This window comes from Hylaeus volcanicus, chromosome 5, assembly GCF_026283585.1.
Source record: "Hylaeus volcanicus isolate JK05 chromosome 5, UHH_iyHylVolc1.0_haploid, whole genome shotgun sequence".
In the NCBI taxonomy this organism is placed as follows: Eukaryota; Metazoa; Arthropoda; class Insecta; order Hymenoptera; family Colletidae; genus Hylaeus; species Hylaeus volcanicus.
In genome coordinates this window covers 28,711,106-28,737,812 of record NC_071980.1, presented here as the reverse complement: position 1 = coordinate 28,737,812, position 26,707 = coordinate 28,711,106, and the positions used below count along the sequence as shown (strand labels likewise).

General features: G+C 36.7%; 3 protein-coding genes across 10 annotated transcripts in view; 2 read left to right on the top strand and 1 right to left on the bottom strand.

Moving 5' to 3' along the window:
- The window catches only part of LOC128877214 (uncharacterized), a 22,803-nt gene extending 2,700 nt beyond the window's left edge, over positions 1-20,103 (top strand). For 2 of the 8 annotated variants that reach the window (XM_054124334.1, XM_054124335.1), the window contains exons 2-15: positions 6,963-7,124; positions 7,220-7,367; positions 7,466-7,760; positions 7,839-8,177; positions 8,267-8,439; positions 8,601-8,740; positions 9,327-9,413; positions 10,009-10,242; positions 10,602-14,165; positions 14,591-14,698; positions 14,833-14,943; positions 15,428-15,532; positions 16,113-16,322; positions 16,402-20,100. In XM_054124334.1, the coding sequence (XP_053980309.1) occupies positions 6,972-7,124; positions 7,220-7,367; positions 7,466-7,760; positions 7,839-8,177; positions 8,267-8,439; positions 8,601-8,740; positions 9,327-9,413; positions 10,009-10,242; positions 10,602-14,165; positions 14,591-14,698; positions 14,833-14,943; positions 15,428-15,532; positions 16,113-16,322; positions 16,402-16,581 (5,847 nt within the window). In that variant the 5' untranslated portion in view covers positions 6,963-6,971 and the 3' untranslated portion in view covers positions 16,582-20,100. Of the gene's footprint in view, positions 1-3,182; positions 3,294-6,957; positions 7,125-7,219; positions 7,368-7,465; positions 7,761-7,838; positions 8,178-8,266; positions 8,440-8,582; positions 8,741-9,326; positions 9,414-10,008; positions 10,243-10,601; positions 14,166-14,590; positions 14,699-14,832; positions 14,944-15,427; positions 15,533-16,112; positions 16,323-16,401 lie in introns of those variants that run through there. The other 6 variants (XM_054124331.1, XM_054124332.1, XM_054124336.1 and 3 more) reach the window with 5 other exon arrangements.
- Positions 19,502-21,592, bottom strand: LOC128877219 (protein phosphatase 1 regulatory subunit 42-like). Its single transcript, XM_054124350.1, has 6 exons — positions 21,452-21,592; positions 21,069-21,374; positions 20,775-21,009; positions 20,589-20,711; positions 20,358-20,495; positions 19,502-20,284 (listed from the first exon to the last, which is right to left on the bottom strand). The coding sequence occupies exons 1-6, from the start codon at positions 21,590-21,592 to the stop codon at positions 20,154-20,156; spliced, it is 1,074 nt and encodes a 357-aa protein (XP_053980325.1). The 3' UTR covers positions 19,502-20,153.
- Positions 21,593-22,002: 410 nt separating this feature from the next.
- LOC128877075 (integrator complex subunit 8) lies at positions 22,003-26,585 on the top strand. The gene is made up of 12 exons (XM_054124048.1): positions 22,003-22,179; positions 22,278-22,695; positions 22,777-23,014; positions 23,087-23,323; positions 23,382-23,627; positions 23,697-23,946; positions 24,033-24,443; positions 24,514-24,768; positions 24,842-25,094; positions 25,156-25,274; positions 25,345-25,694; positions 25,762-26,585. Exons 1-12 carry the CDS (start codon positions 22,062-22,064, stop codon positions 25,879-25,881), a joined length of 3,015 nt encoding a protein of 1,004 aa, XP_053980023.1. The 5' UTR covers positions 22,003-22,061; the 3' UTR covers positions 25,882-26,585.
- Positions 26,586-26,707: the final 122 nt, after the last annotated feature.

Genomic DNA, 26,707 nt, shown 5'->3' with positions numbered 1-26,707 from the left:
GCGGCCGTGGTAGCGAATGAGCGCGGCCGCCTAGCGCGTAGCCTACGTTCAACCGGCATACTCGCGCTCTGATTGGTCGGGGTTTTCTATTAATATCTCCTTAACGAAGCCTCGGACAACATTTTCGCTAAGGAAAAAGTTGTTTCAAATCACCTCCCAAACCACCTCTTTCAAGGTGTTGCAACATTTCTGGGACACCCTGTATTATCCTGGATAAATAAAAACACTGTTGTTTGGCTTGCAACCGGGAGGCGTTAACACCTGTTAGCGTAGTAAGCGTATCCCTCGGATACGCGCTTAATTCACGTGAAACTTTATTGTGCGGACAGCTGTTTACGTATACCTGTCTCGCGTAAACCAACCACCGGAAGTATCGATAATGCAGCAGTGTGCGTGTACCACATGCAATATCTTGAAAGCTGAACGCGAATAAGGCGTGGCTACGCTCGTCGTGTGGTTTCATAGTCGCAATACGGAATGAACTTGGATCCGACTTTCGTAACGTACATTCCTAATTCCTCGAATAGACATTTCTTGTTCCTTGCGTCTCTTTCAACCCTAACCTCTGTTTAACCTTTTTCAGATCGTTCGGACCGCTCGGTACAGTTTCATGTTACCAGTTGATACTTTTTCCGTGTCCGCGGATCGTAACGCAAACATCGCGCTTGTGCTCGATCAAATCGTGCATGCAATCGGCGCGATGCGTGATTTCTTTTACTTTTTCTTCGCTTTTTCTATTTCCGTCACGGCCGCTTGGCGTACCTAATCGACAACAAGCGTGTTTTCACCGCGGCGAATCCTCGGACCGTGAGTTTAAAATCCCTTGACCGTGCAATTATTTCTTTCTTCGTTTACATACTTCGCTTTAAGTCGCATCGGCACCGGGATGTATTTTACATTGTACAGAGATTTCCACGTTTCCGTCTTGATTTTATTTGATTTTCGCAAGTCGCGTTTCCACGGGAACCGGGTACTTTCTTTTCCACCGGAAGCGAAGAAAGAGCAGGGAATCAGGGACGTGACACGTTTCTTTGGCGAAACACTAAATCCGACGAGCGAGCGTGCAACGGGAACAAAACGATTTAGCCATGAAAAAGCAGAGCGCAATAGCACGAGGGTCTCGTTGCGTACAGAGCGTGTTTAAATCGGTGGTCCAAACTCTGTCTGCGTATGTCATGTCCGGATCTACGCGATAGTAAATCCGAGCAATTAAACTAACGTAGCGATCGTTGTCAAAGATGATATTCGAGTGTTGTTTCGGACATTTGCCGCGAAGCGATAAAATTTGGAACATCAATTTTGGTACAGTCTGTATAGCACTGTTGCGTTGCCTCGGGACACGGGCAATTATCTCGGTTTACGCTAGGGAAAAAGTGGCCGTAAAAGGTTGCTATTGTTATTGTGCAAAATCATTGCGAAACTTTATTTTTATTTGACGAATCCGAGTTCGAAGGAAATCTGTGTTTCTCGACTCTTTTCCTAACGAATTTTTTTTACTTTATCAAAACGTACTACGAGTTACATGTTTCAGCGTTTAATTGCATCGATGCCCGCCTCGTCCTTCAAATTGTTATAAATTATAAGCTTGCCGCGAGACACGCAGACCGGCGCGTGACACGATCGACGTCGATTGTACGTTTTCGTTCTTGACGAGCTCTCGAGCTTTTAATCTACACGTGCGTAACAACCCCCCGGTACTCTCGAACGAATCCTCGTGTAAAAATACGCAGGGAACTTGCACGGTGTTTAATTAAAACGCGAACCGTTCTCTGATTCTCGATTCGTTAACGAACGGATCCGCTAATTAGTCCCAGCATTCGACTCACGATCTGAAGTACTAAAAAAAATAGAAAATATTAGGTTGTCCCAAAAGTTTCTTCCGAGACTTGCACTCAATTATTTTGCGTGGTAGTGTTTATAAAAATAGACAACCTAATTTATTAGACGTTAATATCGTATAACAGTAATGGAGCAAAATGAATCGTACGCGATTTAGTAATGTAACATTAAACGTAAAATATTGTGTACGTATTACTTACTAACGAAATGGAAGGAACTTTTAAAACAAAGATCGCAAGTATACGACTATATATTTCGACTTGCCGTTGTTAAAAATAAAGCGATTAGATAATTTTGTCGGAACACGGAATCGTTGGCTAGATTCGCTATTTGTACTTGGAGTTATCATCGCTGTCGTGCGTCGCGTCGGCGTCGAAACGATAAATTCGCGCGCAATCAGGGAAATGAAGCAGCCGTCGCGAACGAAAAAATAAATAATCGGTCGGTGAGATCCCGGTTGACGAAGATTTAAACACGACGTTTTTACTGCTGCGAGCCCTTTAATTTCACGCGCCAAAGAATCCTCGCCCCCCCGCGTTTCCTTCGTATGGCAACCCCGGTACGCTCTTATCTTCCCTTCCCTGCAATTCCACCGCCATTGAATTTCGCGACACAGAGGAAGACCTACCGATGAATACTGCCGCTGCGCGAATGATGAAAGAAAAGGGTTGAACGACAAAAGGAAAAATACGGCAACAGCCCTCCAACTCCCGATCGGTAGTAGACGCGACGGACCTGTACGAGGGCGATAAAAAGTGTCCCGACTGTTGGCTATACACTCGAATGCAGTTTCTAGTATCCACGTGGATGCGAAGATCGCTCCGTTTGATGAAAGGATTCCGATTTGTTGAGCTCGTCGCGTTTTACCGCGACGTCTCTCTAACCTTCGAGTCATACGTTTTTCTATCTGTTTTAAATACGTTTCCCGCTGCTGCGAATTAAAATACATTATCTTATTTGTTTCGGTAACGAAACGAGTTAATTTAATCTGCGGACGATTTGTTAATCTCAAATTGAATTAAACTTGAACAAGTTACCTAAATGGGAACGGAAAGTCCGAAGAGTAATCGTCGAAGTAATAAGCAAAGTGCACCGCGGAGACACGTTTCCGCGATGCATCGCGAATCACGATTCTTCTGAAAAAGGGGGTTCGGTGGAAGACAGGGGGCGAAGGAGGCGGAGGAAGAGGAGGAGGCCTCTTTTTCCGGTCCTATCAGGCATCGCGCGGCTGCAGTTAAAGCACGCTTCACAGAAGCTGTTATATACCCACGCGAACGCGGCCAAGTCGTTCAATCGTATTTCAGCGGACGTTTGTTGGTACCCGACGGCTGGAAAATTGTCAGCTCGCGCGTATCCGGCCGCGACGACGGGGGTACGTCGATCGATCAAACATTCCCCAAGGCGGTCGTGCGTGCTGTATCTCCGGAAGGGCTGGCTAGATTTTCATCGATCTCGTAAGACAATATTGCACGCGAGGATTGTTCGCGCGTTGCTATTGTTCCGTCTCTTTCCATTTAAAGTCGAGCTACCGTAACATTCGAGACGCGACGATCGTTTAAAATGTAATGGTTCCACGGTAGACGTAATTAATTTTCCAAATCTGGTTCGTTCTCTAAAGTCGAGCTACCGTAACATTTGAGACGCGACGATCGTTTAAAATGTAATGGTTCCACGGTAGACGTAATTAATTTTCCAAATCTGGTTCGTTCTCTAACGACATCTTCCGCGTCTCTGACCCTTCCCCTCCACGGACGGACAGGTTCCCGAATAAGGATTTCGTCGATCCTTTAACTGCGCGAGCGTACGCACACACACGCCCGTGTATACGTACTTACACGATGTCGCGCCGATACTCCAGATTGAGATACCCGAGGGTTCCGTTAACTGGAAAATACGAGCCAATAACGGCGACCCGAGATCTTCGAGCCGATCGCTATCCGTGTTCTCGCAGTTCGTACCACCCAGGAATTTTTTTCGCTCGAATATCACGCCTCCGTGCACTTGGCATCGTCTCGTACCGATCGGCCAATTTGTAATTCGAATAATTTTCGAAGGCGAAGCGTCGCGTCGCGTCGGAATTTTTATTTCTTCGCTCTTTGATCTTTCGTTTTTACGTCCACCGATCGACGGCCTCGAAGGATGGTTCCGCGCCGCGTCTCGAGAGGTATGAATTCTTTCATTAAAGTCGACGGCTCTTTAATACGTACGGAGGATGAGAGAGATCTCTCGCGAGGCGTGTACGTACACGGTCGCGTGGGCGTGTGCCGTGGATCACGCGACTCTCGTTTACAATCAGCCCTTTGACACACGGCCAAACGAGACCCACGCGTCTTTGAAAGGATCCCTCCTTCCAGCGACGGAAAAAGCAGATTCTTTCGGACCGGGTCGGTCCATTCAATGAGCTTTTAAAACTTTAAACCGACCCGATGGCGAAACGGATATCCTCGCGTTTCCTCCACCTAACTCCGACATTGATATATACACCGCGTACTACAGTACACGTACTTTGAGATTTCTTTTCATTTCATATTACTTAACACTTTGGTGTTCGATTCGAGTATCTTTTTTTTAGTCGAACCATGTGTATGCATCGATTATCGGCAGAGTTTCGGTGTTGTTACGTTCCTAATATACTAATGTCCGGTGTTTCGCGATCTCGAATCGAACGCTCCGGTTGCGGAATGTCGATACTCCTGTTTTCGAGCCAGCTTCTCGAGAAGTAACTCGGTTCGATGCATCGACAAATATAATATCGGTCACCCTCGTCATCGCGCGTGCTAATCGGTGCATTACTTCATCGTGCTAGCCAAAGAGCACGGTAAAGGACGTCTGCTTCTAGCGATGACGACATCGCGCTTGTCGAACTTGCGAAGGCGCGAACGTTTTACGAATTCCAGCGAATTCCAACGCGACTTCTGCGCTACTCGGATACGAATCACGAGTTTCGTTTCGTTTCGATCTCGTCCGAGTGTTTTGTTTTCAACCGCGTGCAAAGAATGTTACGCGACACGGCTGACGAGCAAATTTATGTAATTACTCTTTTGTCGGTATCGGTTGCGTGGCCTGCGTAACGAGATATTTGCTCGGAATTGAACGCTAAACCGTGATTTCCGTTTCAACCGATACACGTTTCTCTCTTTGTGTCTGCACGGCGTGACTCACGCGCAGCCTCTGGTCTATTACAAAAAGAATCTTTGTTGGAATCGCCACAGCCGGATTTTTTCCAGCCGCGACGCGACGGTCGGTCGTGCTCCGTGCACGGAGGCATTAATAGCGTTTGAACAGCATCATCCCGATGTACGGCTCTGATTCCGTGCAATTGAGGTTGAATTGCTATTTGCCTGGGTGTCGTTGCATAAGGCTGCGTCCGCGCTACCTCGTGGAGTCGATTCGAATAGTGGAGTCTGTCGGAGCGTGTCGGTCAGGGTCGCGAACAGTTTCTTTTGAAATTTAACATAGGAAACGGTACTTTTGTTCTGTACTTTTGTTCCGTTATGTTACATTACTGAATTGTGCACGATTCATTTTGCTCCATTACTGTTACAACATGAATATCTATGAATTTAGATTGTCTATTTATATAAACACGACCACATCAAATAATTGAGTGCAACTCGCGAAAGAAACTTTCAAGGAGAAGCTAATACTAAGAAGAAGTTTCTTTTCACTTTCAAGCAATTTGGACATTGTTCCAGTTGTAATTTAAGTTATCGCAAATTAACCTATTAATTTCTTCTGTTGTTCCGTACTTTAGCCTGAATTTCAACAAATTCAAAGAAGCGTAGTTCTCGTTTAATCAAAAATTGTAGACGATACTTTCTAGCATCGAAGCTGTCTTGCGCGAACAAAAAATGTTGTGTACCGGATGTGTCGCGGTACCCGTAGCCTAGAGGTTTATGAAATGTTAATCCAACGTTGCTTATAGTTGACGAATGTCGTAGAAGTTTGTATCGTTGTACGCGACCTCGTGAAACGCTACCAATCCCACTTGGCACGTGCGATCGATCGTGAACTTAGACGCTACACTCGCGTAGTAAATTTGTCGTCCAATAATACCTGCGCGCGGTATTTTAAGCGCGCCGCGGTAATAAATATCGACGTTTCATTGACTCTGTATCGAGACATCGCGGCTCGATGTGAACACGTTCGTTCTATCTTGAAGAAGGGACAACGACCTGCGGTAAATCCACACGCGCGCTTCTATCGCGCCGCGCACGTAACTGCGACCTGTCCACCAAAGTCTTACGAAATCACTCGTCTTACTGTTTTCTCTATCGCTTTACTGCTCCGTGCGCGATCATCTTTTCCGATATACGAACACGCGGCAAGGTCTCGTCCGTTGCAAGAGAACTCGCGGTAACGTCAGACGTAGCTAAATTTATTTTACGAAATAAAAAAGATCGGACGGATACAAAACGTTTATTTACATTGCCCTACCCTGCAAGATACACAATCCCCTGGTGCTAAAACGTCGGCCTTTCACTTCGGACTTCATTTTTCAAGTCTGACGACTATGGCGGCTACGAAGGTGGAACCTCGATATTACGTTTAAGTTAAAAATGTATGGATCGTTGCGAAAGAGCGTTATCGCGGCGAAGAATCCAGTCGTTGGTAATCTTCGATCGAGTTCCTTTTCCACGCTTACGAAATCGATAGTGAACATCGAGTTTTGTCACATGCTCTCGGGCTGTAAATCTACCATGCTATAAAGATTCAGATCTCTGCCAGCGGAGACAATCGTTCGACACGAATTATTTCAGTGTGTCGTCATTGTCAGATCTGCGCAGTCGATGGTCACGTTTCGGATAGTTGGTTCTTTTTCCGAATTTTTGTATCGTTAACGCGTTGGAAGTCTCGGAGCGTTTTTACAGAGGGTACGTGTAACACCACGAGCCATCGCAAATATCGATCGTTTCTGTACACGGTACCGTTTAGTCTAGAGAAACTGCCATGCGATCTTTTCTCGATCTTGCACCCGACCGGATCATCAATCCGACGCAAAAGATAAATTCACTTTTAGATCCGATAAATACCATTTAATTGCATTTAAATCGTTGTATCGTATTATACGTCGACCCTATCCAGTGATTTATCATTGAAATCGTACGATTTTCTCAGCACAGGGTTGAAATATGCCGGAGGAACAAAAGTCCGTCGGTGGTCCACCGGAAGTGACTGCGGAAAATGGAACAAATTCTCCCACGAAAAGTCCAGTGAGCAAAGGAAAGACGGCTATCGCGAAGATCACCTTGCTCGATGGAACCGTCAAAGACTTCCACATCGACGTGAGTCGCCAAACGTTTCTCTTCGTTTCTATTAAGCGCCGCTATGTTCGCAGATATAAAAATATCATTAACTTTCGTTTCGTGTTTGATAACAGAGGAAGGCGAAAGGCCAAGAACTGCTCGACATGATTTGTCAAAGCATGAATCTGCTTGAGAAGGACTACTTTGGCCTTATCTACGAGGACAGACACGATCCACGAAACTGGTTAGATCTCGACAAAAGGATTACGAAATTTGTAAAAAGTGCGTATCTTCGCTTTCACGTTACTATTCGTATTCGTAGATTTGTTAACATTTGTAAATCCGACGGCGATGTCACTTTTGTTTTTGTTGGAATACAGACGAACCATGGAAATTCAATTTCGAGGTGAAGTTCTACCCCCCAGATCCGGCTCAATTACAAGAAGACATAACGCGATATCAGTTGTGCCTTCAGATAAGAAACGATATTATCACAGGACGATTGCCGTGTTCTTTCGTGACTCACGCTCTTTTAGGTTCGTATTTAGTACAATCGGAAGTTGGAGATTATGACCCGGACGAGCACGGCCGTACATATTTGAAGGATTTCAAATTTGCTCCGAATCAGACGTCGGAGCTGGTTGAGAAAGTGATGGACCTGCACAAGACGCATAAGTTAGTTTCGTCTATAGGCGTATAGTACGGTATGATTTATAAGTAAAAGATGGTAATGTTAGGTTTGGGAATTTTTAGGGGTCAAACACCCGCCGAGGCGGAGCTACACTATCTCGAAAACGCGAAAAAGTTGGCGATGTATGGAGTCGATCTCCATCCCGCTAAAGATTCCGAAGGTGTCGACATAATGCTAGGTGTATGCTCGTCGGGCCTCCTCGTTTACAGGGATCGATTACGAATCAATAGATTCGCTTGGCCAAAGATCTTAAAAATCTCCTACAAGAGGCACAATTTTTACATAAAAATTAGACCGGGCGAGTTCGAGCAATTCGAGTCCACGATTGGTTTCAAACTGGCGAACCACAGAGCGGCAAAGAAATTATGGAAAGTTTGCGTGGAACATCACACTTTCTTCAGGTGAAATAAACTAGTCGCTTAGAGATTCGTTTGTAACGACGATACGAGCAGATTATGAATACGAGTGACGTTACTAAATACGATTTTAGGCTCATGAGTCCAGAGCCTGTTAAGAAAGTAGGATTGATACCACATCTGGGTTCTCGCTTCCGATACTCGGGGAGAACACATTACGAGACGAAGAAGACTCCTATCGACAGGCAGCCTCCGCAATTCGAGAGATCTTTGAGTGGTCGTCGTCCTACGTCTCGCAGTATGGATGGTAAAACCACTTTTATCATTCCTAAACTTTAGTTTACGTATGCGTAGATATAAAAATATCATTATATATTTATAACGGACTTGGAACCCCGTTTCGATGGTTTTATTAAAAAGTTATTAGATTACATTAGGTTTTTGATATAGTGTGACTGCCTTACACAGCGTTAGGTGGGCCTAAACAGGTTGAAAGTTATGGTTCAGAACCAAGCAAGAGGCATACGATGAGTTATGAGCCTGAAATGATTCCCGATATGGAGCACATAGATCAACGGCCTAGCCCAATTAAAAAGCAAAAGGAAAAGGTAAAAAGTGGATATACTTACATCGGGTTTCTCACACATATTCGACATAGCGATAGCTGGTAGAAGATGCATGAAATCGTCATGCAAATTGAAAAACTGTTTCGTGAAGGTTCATATCGAGACATATTATTTTTTATTTTATCTGCGGTCTACGCTTTCAAACAAAAACGTGTTTTTAAGAACCGATTCCACGGAAATTATAACTAATTCGATTAAATCTCATTGCTACGATGCGATAACATTTTTATATTATATTATATTATATTATATAGAGAAATTGTAGAACACCAATTGGATCACCGAAAGTATAGAAAAGGATAGAGATACGACATTTGATAAAAGTACGACTCGATCACCATGCACTTTTTCAGATTAAACGGATAATATTCGTAGACGTGGCATGTTAATAATTTATCGCCTACCATGTGTTAGACATGGTTGTATGTATTAGATATTTTATTGTACTCATTCAACAATTATCGAGACAATTTTACAACACGATTAATCTTCGCAAACTTCGATTCAATATCTACGTCCTAGCGCTTCGATCATAAAAAACTAACTGACACCTAACTAACACCGGTAGCTCACACGCAAAACAAGTGCTGGAACAACATCAGCTAGCAGTACCAGTAGCCTGGAAGGAGAATATGATGCAGATCGTGGCAAAAAGGTATAAAATTTCACCCGAGACACACGGGTCATGCATTAACCAACATATTTTCATTTTTATTCGTGTACGTGACCATTTGGTGTTTTCCTTTTTTCAATGCATGTTGCTATTTTTTATATTTATTTTCTGCAAGAATTATACGGCCATCGCCTCAAAGCTGAACTTTCGAGTTACCCGAAATTTTGTTCGTACGGTAACGTCACGTAAGCATGAAAATTATGATGCAGAAAATTGCGCAAATACTTTCGTAAGTTGTGTTGATAATTTTTCATAGAATGAAACGTTTAAATTTAATTGCGCCGTAATGCTTATATTTGCATGTAAATAACAATTCATCGCGAGCAACATCGTGTTACATGCAGTTATCGGAAGAAAAATTTCACATTGTTACTCAAACTAAACTCTACAGGAAAGTATGCTCATCTAACAGATCAACGACTACTGGATTTTTTGAGAGCGCAGACCGTACTTAGTTGTCAAGCATGAAACATATGTTAAGAGAATGCGAAAAACATGTAGATTAATAGTAGCTTAGCGATAGACCTTTCTCGTGCTTATTGCATGAAGCGATGTGTGATTATAAATTTACTTATAGAAACCGGTCGGAGGAATCGCAGTCCTACCGCCCGGTGGTCTATCTAAGAAGAAAAAGGATAAGCAAAACGAAAATGAAAAGGAAAATCATAATGATCTCAACAACTCTGATCTGATAAATGAAAGTGCTATCCTCGACAACAACGACACGAAGTCGCCCACTAAAAAAGAACTAAAAAAGAAAGATAAGGAAACGCCAGAGAAACGTGATAAAGATAAAAAAGAGAAAATAAAGGTAAGTACATTCTTCTCCAACAAACCTGCTATACGCTATAAAGCATATTATATTATAGTTAGTAAAAAAAGAGTTTAGTTCATCATGGTCGTTCTTACAACAAAATGTTTTATGCATCAGAACCGAAAATATTAATGTGAAAAATATATATATTACAAGTACATATACATACACATACATAATCCCAAAATGCAGATCTGCATGGCTATTACTTTATTTTTGTAAAAGAAACGATAGCTATGCGTTAATATGTAGTCTTTATTAGCTTTGTTAGTTTCTTTTTGTCAGGCATTTATGAGAAAAGATATTTAGATATATGGCATGTTTCTGGTATTGCATGTTTTTGTTTATTACGAAAGAGTCCTGTCGGTGGCTTCCTATTTGGCAAAAAGGAAAAGGATGCAAAGCAGAAGAAGCAGAAAAAGAACAAAGAACTCGAAGAATCACTGGAGAAAAGCGATACGGAATCAAATCTTTCTACGTTTGAAAAACAAGTGAAACCTTTAACCGAAACGTCAAATATCGAAAAGGCGAGAACGACTCCAGAATCTCCACAACCTCCCAGCTATACAAAACCCTACGATTACGAAGAAACAGAAACATCTCCAACAAAGAAACCTTTTACACCGCATGGATTTTCATACGAAGATAGACCAGCATCGCCCGGCATTCAAAATCAACAGTCGCCGACTGCTGCGAGTCGCAAAGCTACTGGCTTAGCTTTTAATTATGCCCCAGGTGAGGATAAGAAAGTAGCAGAATCAGCAGAAAAAAGGAAAACCAAAGAAGCAGATACTAATAAGCCCACTGCAGGATTAAAGACTCCAGGCCTCAATTATGTAGAATCTGCAGGATTAAAAGAACAGCAAAAAGCTGCGTGTCAACCAGATATCGATAAAAATGCATCGGCAGCTCTTATTGCTGCTGAACAACAACAAGAAGGTGCTGATTATCAACCTACCGCAAGTCAATTACCGGTTACAGATACCATTCCTGAATACCATATTTTACCGCTTCCCGATGGTTCAAAGGTTATTGGAGGTGTTATTTATACCAAAGATGGAAAACCTTTGGATCAACATCATCTTGGCCCAGAAGCTAGTAAAGTAATAAATGGAAAAGTTTGCACGAAAGATGGAAATCCAATTAAAAAAGCTGACTTCGGTCCCCATGGAATTTATATCAACAATGGTGTAATTACAACTAAAGATGGGAAACCCGTCAATCAAACATCTCTAGGCGTTGAGAGAAATTTGATTAAAGATGGTATTATATATGGTTGTAATGGACAAATAGTTGACCAACATTTATTGGGACCAGAGCACTCGTTAGTCAAAGAAGGCAAAATTGTGATGAAAAATGGAAAACCGGTACAATACAGTCAGTTGGGTTCCGATGGAACGTACATAAAAGATGGTTTTATATTCACTTCGGGTTCTAAACCGCTTACACAAGGTTCGTACGGTATAAATGGAAATTATATCGTTACCGGAATAGTGGTTGATAAAAGTGGAAAACCTTTGAATCAAATTGCAATTATACCTGATCAAACATACGTTTACGATGGTTTAATTTATGGACGATCAGGAAATGCCCTTGACGATGGTACTTTGGGTCACGAAGGTCATCATATAAAGGACGGAAAAATTTATTCCAAAGATGGTAAACCGGTAAAACATGAATCCTTCAGTTCGGATGGATCTGTCATAAAAGACGGTATAATTTATTCAAAGGATGGAAAATTTTTGAGTCAAGGATCTTTACTTCCTTGCGGTGCTTATTTAAAAGATGGAAAAATCGTTGGTAAAGATGGGAAACCTGTTAAACATGCATTTTATAAACTTGATGGAAGTTTTATCAAAGATGGTATTATATATAGCAAAGATGGTAGACCTCTAAGTCAGATTCCTTTAATAGCCGATGGAAGCTTTGTTAAAGAAGGCATCGTATACGGTAACGATGGCAAACCGTTATCGCAAAATCTTTTCAAACCTGATGATATCATAATTAAAGATGGTGTAATTCATGATGCAAATGGGGTAACACTATCAAATGCCTTTCTTGGGCCAGACGGTCTTTTGATTAAAAATGGATGTATAATAGGAAAAGATGGTAAACCAGTTAAACAAGAATCTTTTGGCTCGAATGGAAGCTATATTAAGAAAGGTATTATTCATTCGAAAAGTGGTAAACCTCTTAATCAAGATTCATTAATACCTGAAGGTGCGGCTATCAAGGATGGTAGATTGTATACTAAAGATGGAAAGACTTTGAAGTTCTCATTTTTCAAACCAGATGGAAGTTACATTAAAGATGGTCTTGTGTATGGCATGGATGGTAAACCTTTAAATCTTTGTTCGGCTCTTCCGGAAGATAGTTCCGTTGCAAATGGAGTAATCTTCGATTACACTGGCACGCCTTTAACTAAGGATATCTTTGGATCTGATGGTTCATACGTTGCTGGTGGTATTATTTGTGGAAAGGATGGCAGAATAATTTCAGAGGGTGTTTTTGGACCTGACGGTAATATTATTAAGAATGGATTGATCATCGGTAGAGATGGAAAACCGTTAATTCAAGATGACAAAGGACCAGACAATTTAGCTATAAGAGATGGAAAAGTTGTTGACAACCAAGGAAATCCTAAGAATTTAGCGTCCCTTGTTCCAGATGGATGTTATATTCGAGATGGTGTAATTTATGATAAGAACCAATGTCCTCTGAAGCAAGGGGCATTTAAACCTGATGGAAGTTACATCAGAGATGGTCTTATATATGGATGGGGTGGTCAGTTGTTAAATGCTGGTGCTGCTCTACCTACTGGCACTTACATCGACGAAGGAAGGATATATGGAAAAGACAAACAACCTTTGAATCACAGTTCATTTGGTATCGATGGAGGATACATTGTTAATGGTTATATTTACGGCAAAGATAAAAAGCCGCTTAGTCATGGAACGTTTGGAAATGACGGAAGTTACATAAAAAATGGTTTAATACATGAACCAAATGGAAAATTACTAAATCGAAAACAAACAATAGTTACTGTTACGCTTGTTCGTTATGGTTTAGTATATGGCAGTAATGGTAAACCATTAAAATCTGGAGATTTCGATACGAACGGTAGCGTTATTAAAGATGGAAGAATCTACGATCACACAGGTCAACCTTTAAATCAGGCTTCTTATGGAAACGACGGAAGGTTTATTAAAGATGGTCTCATTTACGGAAGTAACGGGAAACCGATGTCTCAAGGTACGCTACCACCAGAAACTGGTTACATTAGAAACGGAAAAATTTATGATACGAATGGACAGCTGCTTACGCAAGAAGCGTTTGGCCCTGAAGGTGTGAAAGTAATACAGGGGGTTGTGGTGGATAAAACTGGTAAAATTTTAAAACAAGGAAATTTCGATACGGAAGGCAACATTGTCAAAGATGGTGTAATTTGTACACCCACAGGCATACCTCTTGATAAATATTATACCGTAATTACCATCACTTCGGTTCGTAAAGGTTTACTTTGCGATAAAGATGGAAAACCGGTGAGACAAGCACCATACGCGAACGATGGAAGCTACGTTAAAGATGGCAAACTTCATGACATGTTTGGTAAACTAATGAATCAAGAAATCTTTGGGGAAGATGGAGCGTTTGTGAAGGATGGCATGATTTTCGCTAGCACTGGACAACCTTTAGACAGCGATTCTATTCTGAAGGATATACAAGACACGACAAAGCCTGCCTCTTCAAAAACAAAGAAAACCGTAGCTTCAAGCACTGCTCCAACAATAGTGAAAACAACAACTAAGCAATCGGTGGTGAAGGACCAGGAAGGAGTGACTCAAAATATCGAAGAAAAAATTGAGGATCTTACACCTGGAGGAACAGGCCAAGTAACGGTTTCCACACAAATTAACAAGGTGACACGATTTTTATAGTTATATAGAATATTATATACATAAAAAAAAATATATATATATAATACTTTCATTAAATCTAAACATACTTAAATCTACTGTTTTATGGTATTTTTGAAATTATAGAGACATTTGAGTAATATTGATTGTAATGTATTTAATAGTTTTATGACATGCATTGTAGATATTGCAATATGATTTCTAGTGGTTGAATATTTGTGTATTGCATGCAGTAAATATTTGTGTTATTGATATAAATTGCGAATTCATTATATAAATAAAATGTTCATAATCATCTTGAAACCAGTGTGCAAAAAAGAACAAACAATTCAACTCGTTATAATACTCACGTATTTTGTTCTAGTTTTATATGACACAAACGTTGCTCCTTTATTATAAGACATTAGTCACCTTGTAGTTGTATTTAGGCAGAGGCACCAGATGACGGTAGAGCCCCGTATATGACAGCGACTGCTGTTACCACGCGTACTGCTACAATGCATGAAGACCTCGAAAAGAATCAAAAAACTAGTCAGGTTTGTACTGTTGTCATAAATTATCGGTGTATTAATAAAGTTCCAACATGTTACGATACGTTCTTATTTTCTTTTAATATTGAATATCGAGAGCTAGAATTATTTTTGTATCATTTTTTTTTTTTTTACATTAGGTAGAAGAAAAGACTGTAGCACATACAACTGCGACCAGTGCAACAAGACAGGAGCAGAGAGTAGTAACTCAAGAAGTTCGAACAACAAGTCATGTACTTTCTGGTGAACAGGTAATAGTACATTTACAGTTTAAAAACATACACAGCTCACCCCTAATGGATGAAGCATGTAATCATTTTTGTAAATTATCATATGTCATATACTCGATTGATTCTAACATTAAATCATTAAAATATACCACTGTTTACTTGCTAGTAATATAATCATTGCACATACATTTAAATACCTTAATGTTGCGAATATTTCCATAACATCATGATACGCTTATGATTTCTATACATTTAGATCATACAATTTTATTTCATTTGTAATATATATCGTATGTATAAATAAATCAAAATTATACACGCATTCAGTATACATATAACAGAATCATACAATTAATATAGACAGAGGAAACGGTAGTACTCGATACGTACATAATATTGGTTAATTTATAAAGTTTAATCCATGCTATTTTCCATTTACTTTTTTTTTTTTATTTATTTTTGTAATTAATTTTTACCGGCTTGGCTAACACATTGCATGGTGTAGCTGTTCTCACGAAGGCTCAGTACATCCAGTTCAAGCAGTGATGATTCAGGTACTCCAATTGACCTTGAAGATGATCAACAGGCTTTCTACAATCAATATTATCAGGTAAATCTTTAGGGGCGGAATAATCATATCTGACAATTATCGAGGGCCTTCACAAAAAATCTTTACCGATATAAGTATAAATTAAAATATTATTTTGAGAATCAGTCCGTGAGTGGATCTTCATCGAGGTATATGTTTTTCTGTGTATTTTTATTGCACAATATAAAATGTTGAAAGCATTTTCAAGGTGAATGATAATTGTTAAAAGGATGCTATTAATGCTAATTTGCTCTATACAAAATACATACATATACAATCTAAGATACATTACTTAATGCTAGCATACATAATTACTCGCTTTATATTGGTATTCATTGTTTAACACTCATGGGAATATAAAAAGTAACATTTACAATTGCAACATGAAAAATATAATGTTTTCATTACCTCAAAAGCACTGGTTTTAAGGTAGAATCAGTAGTTCGTACAATTAACATAATGGATTTAATACTTTAATAAGACTTTGTTTTACAGTATATCATCTATTTAACATATACATAACTCTGTGGTATTAATGTAAAATATTCTTTAATTTTCACTTTGCTTGTAAAAGAAATGCGATTCTTTGCATTTTGTTCAGGGTGATCCGGCTGGTGTTGTGGCGACTGAAACACATGTTTACAAAGGAGAGCCGGAGAATAACGTAACAACAACTACGACAGTTCCATTAGTAGCAACTGAAACTAGGAAAGTAGCTGTAGAAAGTGAAGATGGTTTGTACAGTGCAACCGGAGAAATAGTTAGTTCTCAAACAATATCCAGTAAAACTCGTACTGTTGAAACAATAACGGTAAGATTTTATACTTGCATTTTATACTGACATTTTACATTTTTTTACGATACTAAACCTTATATTATCGTCATTTTAGTACAAAACTGAACGAGATGGAGTTGTAGAAACTCGAGTAGAACAAAAAATAACGATACAATCAGATGGTGATCCAATTGATCACGATCGAGCTTTGGCAGAAGCGATTCAAGAAGCCACTGCAATGAATCCCGATATGACTGTAGAAAAAATAGAAATTCAACAGCAAACGGCGCAGTAACCGATTTAAAACATTTTTGTAAGAAACAAAGGGCACTCTTTATCTAAAAGATATAATGTTGGTAGCTCTAAAAACTAGAAAATTAAATTATCGTACATTGACGTGTATTTAAATAATGCATGGGAAACAATCGGACCGAATATTGCCATTAACAATTTAAGTATTATATTGTAATCGAGTACGTCAAAATTAATATCTTTTCTCTAAGAATTGAAAAACATGATTTCTTATAGCAAATGTTTCCCAATAACACGAGCTTGAACTTGATTAAAAATCAAGTTACTACAGGAAGAAACATGAACCGTGTTTCTTTCGAAAAAAATCGAGGTACCTAGTATCGTAAACTAGTGTTCATATTCAGAGTATCTATTGTTTACATATACAGAGGCGTACGCATGTGTATACATATTGTGTATACATACCCATGTACTCATGTAAACAAAAAATTATCTGATAATAATTATAAAGATAAGACAGAGTGCCCCATAAACTTACATTACTGTTTCATAGTAAATAAAATCATGATATTCATGCGATGTTGCGTGTGACGAATGTAGTATGTCACTCGTATAAAAATTTGTTCGGACATTACATACATACGCTAAAGTATTAATAAGCTTCATTTTTATTTTATTTTTTTACGTTTTCGCGGACTTGCTTTCCGTTATAGTTAAAATTTCTATTTTTAAAACTTTTTCCGTGAGCCTAATATAGTTAAGAACGAATATAATTCTAAACAATATTACAGTTGAAAAATGTTTTGAGAAATTAAAGATATTTAAGTATATTATTAATATCTAAACGGATTATACATTTATTATACATATAAATAAAAATACACAGTACGACAAGCACGTATAACGATTACACGTTTAGTGTAATTTCATGAGTCTGTTGATACAAAGGATTTACTCAAAGACGAATACATGGAAAGTAATAGCGAAATATGTATAGTACATAAGTGACAGGCATACAAAAAAATACTTTTTCCATCGCTTTCATGCGATTTAAGCGTAGCTTCTCCGCAATACTTTTCTGTATAGTCTCATTACTTATTTGTGACATACTTTTTTTCTTGAAAACGAATTTTTACGTGACAAAGTCAAAGTCCTCTAAATATAAAATATTAATATATTTAAATAATAATATAAATATCTATACCTGTCTGACGAAAATAGAAAAAAATCTACAAAGTTTCCAATAACCTAAAATATTAGTACCCAGCAATGTAAAATAGAAAGAAAAATATATGTTGCGGACATTGCTATTGTATACAATTTTTATTTAATAATTTAAAATGTGTATTCGGAAACTATGTAGATTTTGTTAAATTATACACTTCAAGAATGATAAGAATTATTAGTAATAAATATGGGTAAGATAACAGAGTTTGTGGCAAAACCCTTAAATTAAGGTTACATGAAGTTTGGCGCCATTGTTTGTGTCGTTTCCTTCTTTGGAAAATGTTGGACAATGTTGGAAAACTGCAAATAATCGTAATCGAGGATTTTGCCCAACTTTGTAAGATAATAAATTATATGTATCTAACTTCATACCAAGAGCTATGATGCATTGGTCAGCGTATATGTCTAAATTTAGCTGTAACTTTTGTGGTTTTAAGACTACAATTTCATATATAAGATTTTGTTTGTTCAATAGTTTATTTAATTATTTTATAAAACGTGAGAAATTATGCTAAGAAGGAGAAAAGGCTGATAACCTGAATCTACAATAAAATTATTAAGATTCAAATCACATTTCTTTGAAGAAATAATGCTATATATAAATATTAAAGCATACCGCAGCTTCACATACTTATGTATGAATAATATGTATATTATACGTGCGGAAATTGTGAAACAGCATTAAGATACGCATATTACACTGTACGAGGCTTGTTTATACCTTTGTTCTTCAAAATGTTGTTCAAACAACTATTACATGTATATTACGCTTGCATTTGCACAAAGCATTTATTCTGTAATGCTAAATAATATTTTCACGTGTTAATTATAAACTAACCTTTTTTACTTTTCTACTTTTTACATAAACTTAACTGGATTAAATGTTCATGTATCTATTAGTTTTGGAAAAAAGTTAGATTTTAGCTGTTTACGTTCATTATTTTTTTTTTTTCGAGAGTAAATAATTCCTTCTTGTCGTATAGAATTATCATAGGGTATGTGGTATGTGGTATGTAGAACAAAGGATAATCGTTAAGCGTCTACGTGCAATTTGCATTTTGTCTTGTAAGTTAGATTTGTTATACGCTGGCAGCTAATATTCGAATGTTATAAAATATAACGATTCAGTAATCTCATTTTATTTCGTAGCCTTAGCACATAATTTAAGTCATGCTCAACCATTGTATTAGTTCTTTTTATTCCTGAACATTATTTATGAGCAGTTCATATACACAGATTTCATAAATCGTTTTTAATGATTCGATATGACAGAAGGCAGTAAAGTTACGATAAAGAAGAAATTGATTTTCTACTTGTACCTTTTATACCATGTAATATTATAGTTTATATATTTGTTTTTATTGTACCTAACATTCCATGCTTATAGTGACTAACAAGTATGTACTATAAATACCTGTGTCATTTAAAACTTATTTATTTAATTTTTCATAAAAATATAATTGTCATAATTTTATACCAGCTCTGCTTGAAGAAATTGCTACGCGGTTATGCTCGATTCATGACCTAAACTAAATTTGTTTTCGCTACGTGTCAGATTCGTGTGCTTTATATGCTTTACCGAGCATACGAAGTCAAGCTTTAAAAGTTACACGTATATGTATCTTCAAGCAGTGTACAACCGTAGTTACTAGTATTTTGTACTTTAATACTTCTGTTGTTTATTTAGTGATAACATAATAATTATAATATTATATACTTAATACTATACTTTTATAATGTCATAATTATAATGTAATGGTATTTCGCGCGTAAGGATATCTGCATTAACTATTTAACTATGCACGTTTTGTTATATTTAAATTGAATTATTGTTTTACACGCATGAACTTTGATGTACTTTATTTCACAATTAGATATAAAGAACATTACGTTATATGCACATTTATATGATATAAACATTGCCTTAAATGCTAGAAAGTTGTATAAAATATTATTGTATCTAGTTTGCTGTCAGCTTTTTACATAGTCTGCCATATATGTATTTCAGCGCAATTTTATTATAGATTTTATTTTTATCTTGTACACGACTTTCCAGCATAATAATGAATAATTTAAATGGTAATTATTTAATAGAGTGCGCATATTATAAAAAAAAAATTAAACATCAATGAAAAATATATAATGAATTATAAATAATTTTCTAAAAAAGAATATTAATAAATAAGAACACACATCTAATTAAAAGAATCTGTTTTCTTGCATGCATATATGTATAGTATCCAATATTGTACACAATTTATATTGTGCAATGTTACACGTGTAGTTTGTTATTTTTCGAATTTATTGTTGTAACGTTGTGAAGGTGAATAATGAGGAATGTATTAAATGTTACACAAGAAGTTGTTCTATTTTCTGTTTGCAAGTGATTTATATTTGTGGTAATTTAATAGCTTTATTCTTCATCAATGGTCGCACATGAGATTGCTTTGTTTTAATTATATTACTCCAGAATGGTCTTGGTGTGATATGGCCGTGTCTTACAGTTTTTGTTCCTGATGCTAAAGTAGTTGTAACAATCGATTCATCATTAGTAACGTTTGACAAAACGAATGGTTTTTTATTTCAACATACCTGTTTTCCATGACGGAAATATTTGTGGTTGCATTTCACTAATGCTTGATGAAATTGTAATAGATAGTTGTGGTGCAGGTTGTTGAAATAATGCTCTAGATATTGATTTTTGAAAAGCAGGTGGTAATTTCAAGGAATCTAGAAAGAACAAAGGTTGATTTAAAATCTATCAGACCTGCAATGTAAATATCTTTTTATATAAAGTATTTGAATTTTTTTTATTTTTCATACTCGTAATATCTTCGTTTAACGTGGTCCTCGAAGATTTCTTTGTACGGTGAAGATGTTTTTCCATTTTAAATCGTTTCATAAAGGAACGACATATATCTGTTACCATCTTCCCATTGAAATTCTCTGTAAATTAATACTTTTTAGAATCAAATGCAGATGCAAGTACAAATCTGAGTATGAACATACTTATAGTATCATTATTCGCGATAAGATTTTCTTTGTATCTATAATATTCAGTTACAGGATTGCCCTGCAAATATAAGTCTGTTAGAGAAATCAAGGCGCTTATACTTTCAGTTAGATCGTCGATATCGTCAAAATAGTTGTTTCTAGCATCTAAAACTTCTAAGTTGTTCAGATCCTTGATTTCCTTTAAGGATCTCATTTTATTACCAGAGATATTGAGTATTTTCAAACAAGTCTGAAAGTAGTGCAATGGATGAGCGTAAAAAATGACCCTAAATTCTTTGAAATACTTACGGATAAAGTGTGTACACTTCGTGGATCGAAACATAGACATTCTCCAATATTTAACATTTGATTTTTAATGTCTAGAGTAGTTAATTCCTTTAAACTTTCAAGACCCTCTACTACAACTATATTATTGTACCCCAAGTATAGTGTCTGAAGTTTCTCGAGAGAATCTAAATTTTCTATTTTGCTTATTATGTTGTATTGCAGGTAGAGGTGAGTCAAGTTCGTTGCAAATTGTAAATTTTCTATTGTAGATATATTGTTATTTTGTAAATATATTACTTTGAGATTTCTATAAACAGCAAAATTACCCTATAATCGAATAATTATTTACCAATATTATTCAGAATTATTTTAAATTATCCTATCTTCCTATAAGAAAAACTTACAATGCTGTTGATAAACATATTGTTCATACGTAAGTGAGTCAAACCATATAATTCATCTTTGCTTATTTTTTTGCTGAGAGATTTGTTTAACTGTGCTTGAGAACATTTTCTTTCAATGTATTCAGTAGTTAGTCTTACCATGATTCCGTAATTTTACTAATCAACAAATTTATACGTGAGAAGTTGCACTATGTGTTCGTAATTGATCAAACATTACTTATTAGAATGACGCGCCTTTTTCGTTAGTAACAGTGACGCCATCGATGGGAAAATGCCCAAGTTTGTAGTAAAGTTAGTTTGTATTCTTGACGCTAGATGGCGACTGCAATTAAAATAAAAATAACGCCATCTATTGGTACAAATAGGAACTATTCGCGGACAAACTTGAGCGTTTTCCCGATAGAGGCGCTGACCAAACTTCGAAAATTAGTTCTTCTCTTCAACACTAGATGGCTACGACAATGATAGTCAATGGCGCTATCTTATAGATACGGTGGGAATTATTTTCACTACAAACTTGGGCGTTTTCCCACCGATGGCGCCACTGGTAATCAAAATAAAACCATCGTGTCTTTTCTGCTTATGTTATGCACGTCAAATTAATGTCGTAATGGATGTAGATTTATTAAGACCAGGCACAGTGCCGATTTCACCTGATACAATTCTCTGGTTTGAATTTCTTTTAAATCCATCATTGTTGGAGCAACATTTATCTAAACCCTTTCCTGGTAAATAATAACCTAACCTTAAATGTCACATTCAACGTAAACAGTGAAAGATAATTAATCGAATTACTGTTTTAATTACATTTTTACTTTTATCATAGATCCTTCGGCTACAGACTTGATAATAAAATTTATGACAATAAATTCAGAACAGAAAGAAAGCGAAGTAAAAATTGTTGATACAGAGACGAACGAAGTAAAGCCTGCCACTGCAAATAAATGGAGTCACAGAAATTTGGCTTTAAAGATTCTCTCTTTAAGAGTAGCAGCACATTTGAAATGGGATCTGGACATACTAGAAAGAAAACTACCATTGCCAATACAAATGACATTGTTACAAGACCTTCTTTATATAACATCGAATCTGACTGTTGAAATACCTGGTGTACCTGAATTTTTAATAAATACAATTTCTGATCAAGTTTTGTTTACAATGGTTCTGTGTCATAGATGGCACATAAGAGCAATTACTTACAGAGCCTTGAATAATAAACAAACAAAGCAACAGTTTCTTCATATGTAAGATTTTAAACATTTACAGTTAATGGAAATCTTTGTGAATTATTTTTCTTTGTACTATTCTGTTATTCTATACATCAGTCCAGGTATTCAGGAATCAACATATGTACCACTTGGTGTAATAGACGATATAATTAGGAAATTAGAAGCTCAAGCATCTAATAGCATAAATGTTTTAAACAGTGTCTTAGAAAATAAAGATTTAAATCCAAAAATGTTGTCTGTTGATACTTTTCAAATGCTAACCGAAGATAGCACAGAAATAAAACAAAATTGGGAAAAGATGTATCCCATAAAATTAGAAGAATTTAAGTGTCAGGTATTATTTTAATAACATAACATATTTTTTGTCATTACCGACTTTTTAAACATTTCTTTCTTTTTTTTCTAGATACATTACGATCTAACAAGGTATCATTTATTGAAAGAAGAGTATCAGGAAGCAAAGCGTCATATCATACAAGCAAAAGAATTATTTTATAACTTTGATAACTCTGAGGATAGGTTGTATTGTAAAGTTCAAAAGGAATTTTTAGATGGTTGCTGCTTAGCATGCGAAGTACCTGTAGATGGAATTACTTCAAGTCTTACTCAACAATTGCAAGCATCCATTAAAGATCAGTACACTGTATGTATCTTTGAGTGATTGTTAAAAACTGTGTTACCGTATCCAGTGTATTTTGCAGAATATACTACAAATTCTACAAGCAGACAATATTTCAAGAGAAATTCCACAAGTTTTCAGGGATAATTTAGAACTTGATATACAAGGAGGATCTGTTAACAGAAAGCTTGTAGTAGCTCGTGACCTTTTACTTCAAATTCAGTGTTTGAATTTGGTTAGAAAAATTTTGGATGGTAGTATTATTCTTGGTGATTATGTGACAGAAATACGAGAAGCTGGTGCCAAAGGAATTGATGTATTTTTCTGGGTAACAATTTTTTTTTTAAATATTTCTATTTATTCTTTAATTATTCGTATTATATAAGGTTCATTTTAGGCTCTTGGAAATGTTTTAGAAAAGACATCTGGTATAGATAAACAACGTATTTCTCATTATCTTCTCTATCTCGTACATACAAGCAATGTCGATGGAATTGCTTCTAAAATACTTGGCGACCCTTCGTGTATAGCATTATTCAATGAAAGGGAATTGGATGAAATTAGAAAATCAGTAGCTGCCGAAGAACTCGAATTACCCGATTTATTGTTAAAGAATGACTGGGGTGTACAATTAGTGACATATACCCGTTAGTACATACAAGAATGAATTATGTAGCTTGAAGTATCAATTAATATTCCGACTACGTTATAATGATAAATTTAAAAATTTTAGAAAGTACAAGAATAGAAATGTTCAAATTAGAGCAAAAATTAATACAATCATACAACACTGGCGAGATTCACGAAATATTGATACAGTTGGATGGAAAACATCGAATGAAACCTTTATGGCACGTGAATAGTTGTTGGGAATTACCCATTCCATTACAGAGTGTCGTAATGTCCCTTTCTAGGGGCTTTCTTCAAGATTATTCGTATGTATTGTTAGCGAAAAGTAGAGAATTGGTAATGTCGAAAGATTTTGAAGGAGCAATTGAAATTTTAACTGTGTTAGAAAAAGAGGCACAGCAACATTCGCAAAGCGGTAACACGTTAATATTTAAGTTATGTAAATTAGTGAACTGGGAATGTCTCCTCGTTGAAATATGGAGGTGCCTCCATGCTTGGCCAGCAACAAATATATGTGAGTATCTTAATAACTTAATAATGTATTATAATGATTGAAATACATAAAAAATAAAAAACTATTATAGGCGATACACAAAGCTTGGTCGCAAGATGTAAACAATGTCTTGGAACATTACAAGCAGCAGATCAAATTATTCCACGACAAGAAATTATCGAATATTGCACTGTCTTTCTTTTAAATATGGCTGAATGGGACTATCTTACAAGTCTAGAGAAACGCTGGAGTTACACCGAATTTGCGGCAGCTATTAGTAGCGTTTGTCAAGATATCGTCAAGTACAAAGGAGGACGAAAATTTCCAAGAGAGGCATGGGACATGGGTTAGTTTTAAAAGTATTATATAGTAATGTACGTTATAAACTCCCGTGAAATGTTAAATAGTTTCATTTTTAGTTTTAGTTGCGTTTGGCCCAAGCAGAGATCAACCTCAGAAACGTAGCAGCAGTGGTAGTAGCGGAACTAGTAGTGGTAGTGCTTCGAGAGATGTAATTGCTAGCATAGGAAGTACTCTAAGTAGATTACGCGAACCTATGGTTCTTACTGTCGTTATATCATTGTTAGCACGTTTACGCAACGTTTTACGCGATGAATCGAGCCTTGAATTACATACACAATATCTTTCCCTTTGGCCAGCTGGTGTACCAAAGTAAGTTTTCACATGCTACAGAATTTATGTTATCTTATAATCATATGTAAATGGTTTGCAGTGCTAATTCTTATAACATCAGAAGTATCGGAGAATTATTATTTCAACTATTAACACAAGCTCTGAAATATTATCCGAGTAATGTTTGTTGGTTGAGATTGTTAGGAGATCTTAATTTCGGTATGTTTTAAACTAGTAGAATGTTAACCTTTACTTACTAGAAAAATGTATTAATACAATCTACTTTTAGTTTTAGGATATTACGAGAGCGCTATGAAATCGTACTTGGAAGCTATTATGGTGGCTAGCGATCTGTTTAGTCAACCAGTACCGCGTTTGCAGATCGACGATCTTGTTTATAGACGTATGATTAAGTGTTGCGCTCATTTACAGTGTTACACTCAAGCTGCTGTTTTATGCCAATTTTTGGAGGAGGTAGATTATTCTTTAGCATTTAAAATGGCAGCGAGTGACCAAAAAAGTTGTGCTTCAGCTGATGCTATGGATGCATATTATCATTGTATTTGGGATACGACGATACTCGAATATCTTATACATTTGCACACAAAACGCGGAGAACATCATAGGAAACAGCTGGCGGTTAGTAATTGTACAGTCTTTTTTCGTTCGAATAAAGTAACCAATTTATATAAAATTATCATTTTAGATTAAAGTAATCGGCTTATTGGAATTAAATTCCAATAATAACGAGGAGATACAGCGAGAGGCAGCAAATATTCGAAAAGCAAAATTTTTGAGAGCCCTGGCGAAGCAGTACGTTTATTAATAAAAATCCATGTGTATCAGATTATGTACCACTGTGTAACTTTTTACCATGTAAATACATCGTGTTTTATATATATAGTTGTAACCGACAATTGAAACAATCAAATCTCCCTCCATTTCTGCGTTCAGCTTGTACCAATCACGGCTTTTTGTTTTTTATTCTTTGATCGATCTTACGAAACGTGAAATTAACGAAACAATTTTATCACTTACGATAATTTGAACAAATTAACGACACGTAACAATAAAAATGTAAAAAAATAATGTAAAACAACGTTTTTTTTTTTATTATTGCTAAAGTTTCGTAACAGTTTCTAATGTAACATTTTTTCCAAGTGAGTCATCTACGATCTACGATCAGCCCTTATCGTTGAATACATTGTCGTTGCGTAGCACGATGAGTGCATATTACTGTTATACGTGAACGTATATAGATAAACAATGTTTGCGTATTAGAAATACAACGGACGAGAAAAGTTCGATTATCGACGCAAATATAAAACGACAGTGAAGTTGGAGTAATTGTTGGCAACGTACATCAAATATAGTTAAAGTGTACAGTTTCTCGCCGTGTTCGGTCTTCGTAAACACGGCGCCATGATGTTCTCGAACGCCATAACACTGTTATACGACGTTTTGTTCTTTCTACGGATAAATATTTGTTGTTGAGACTGCATATTAAAAACGAAGGAAAAAAAAAATAAATATCGCCATGAAACAGTTCGCTGGGTAAAAATAAATTTTCGATGCTCGATTTCGGTGAGTACGCGAGAAAGTTTGCGAATGCTGTCTGAAATTCTGAATGTTCTCTGTTAACTATTGCTCAT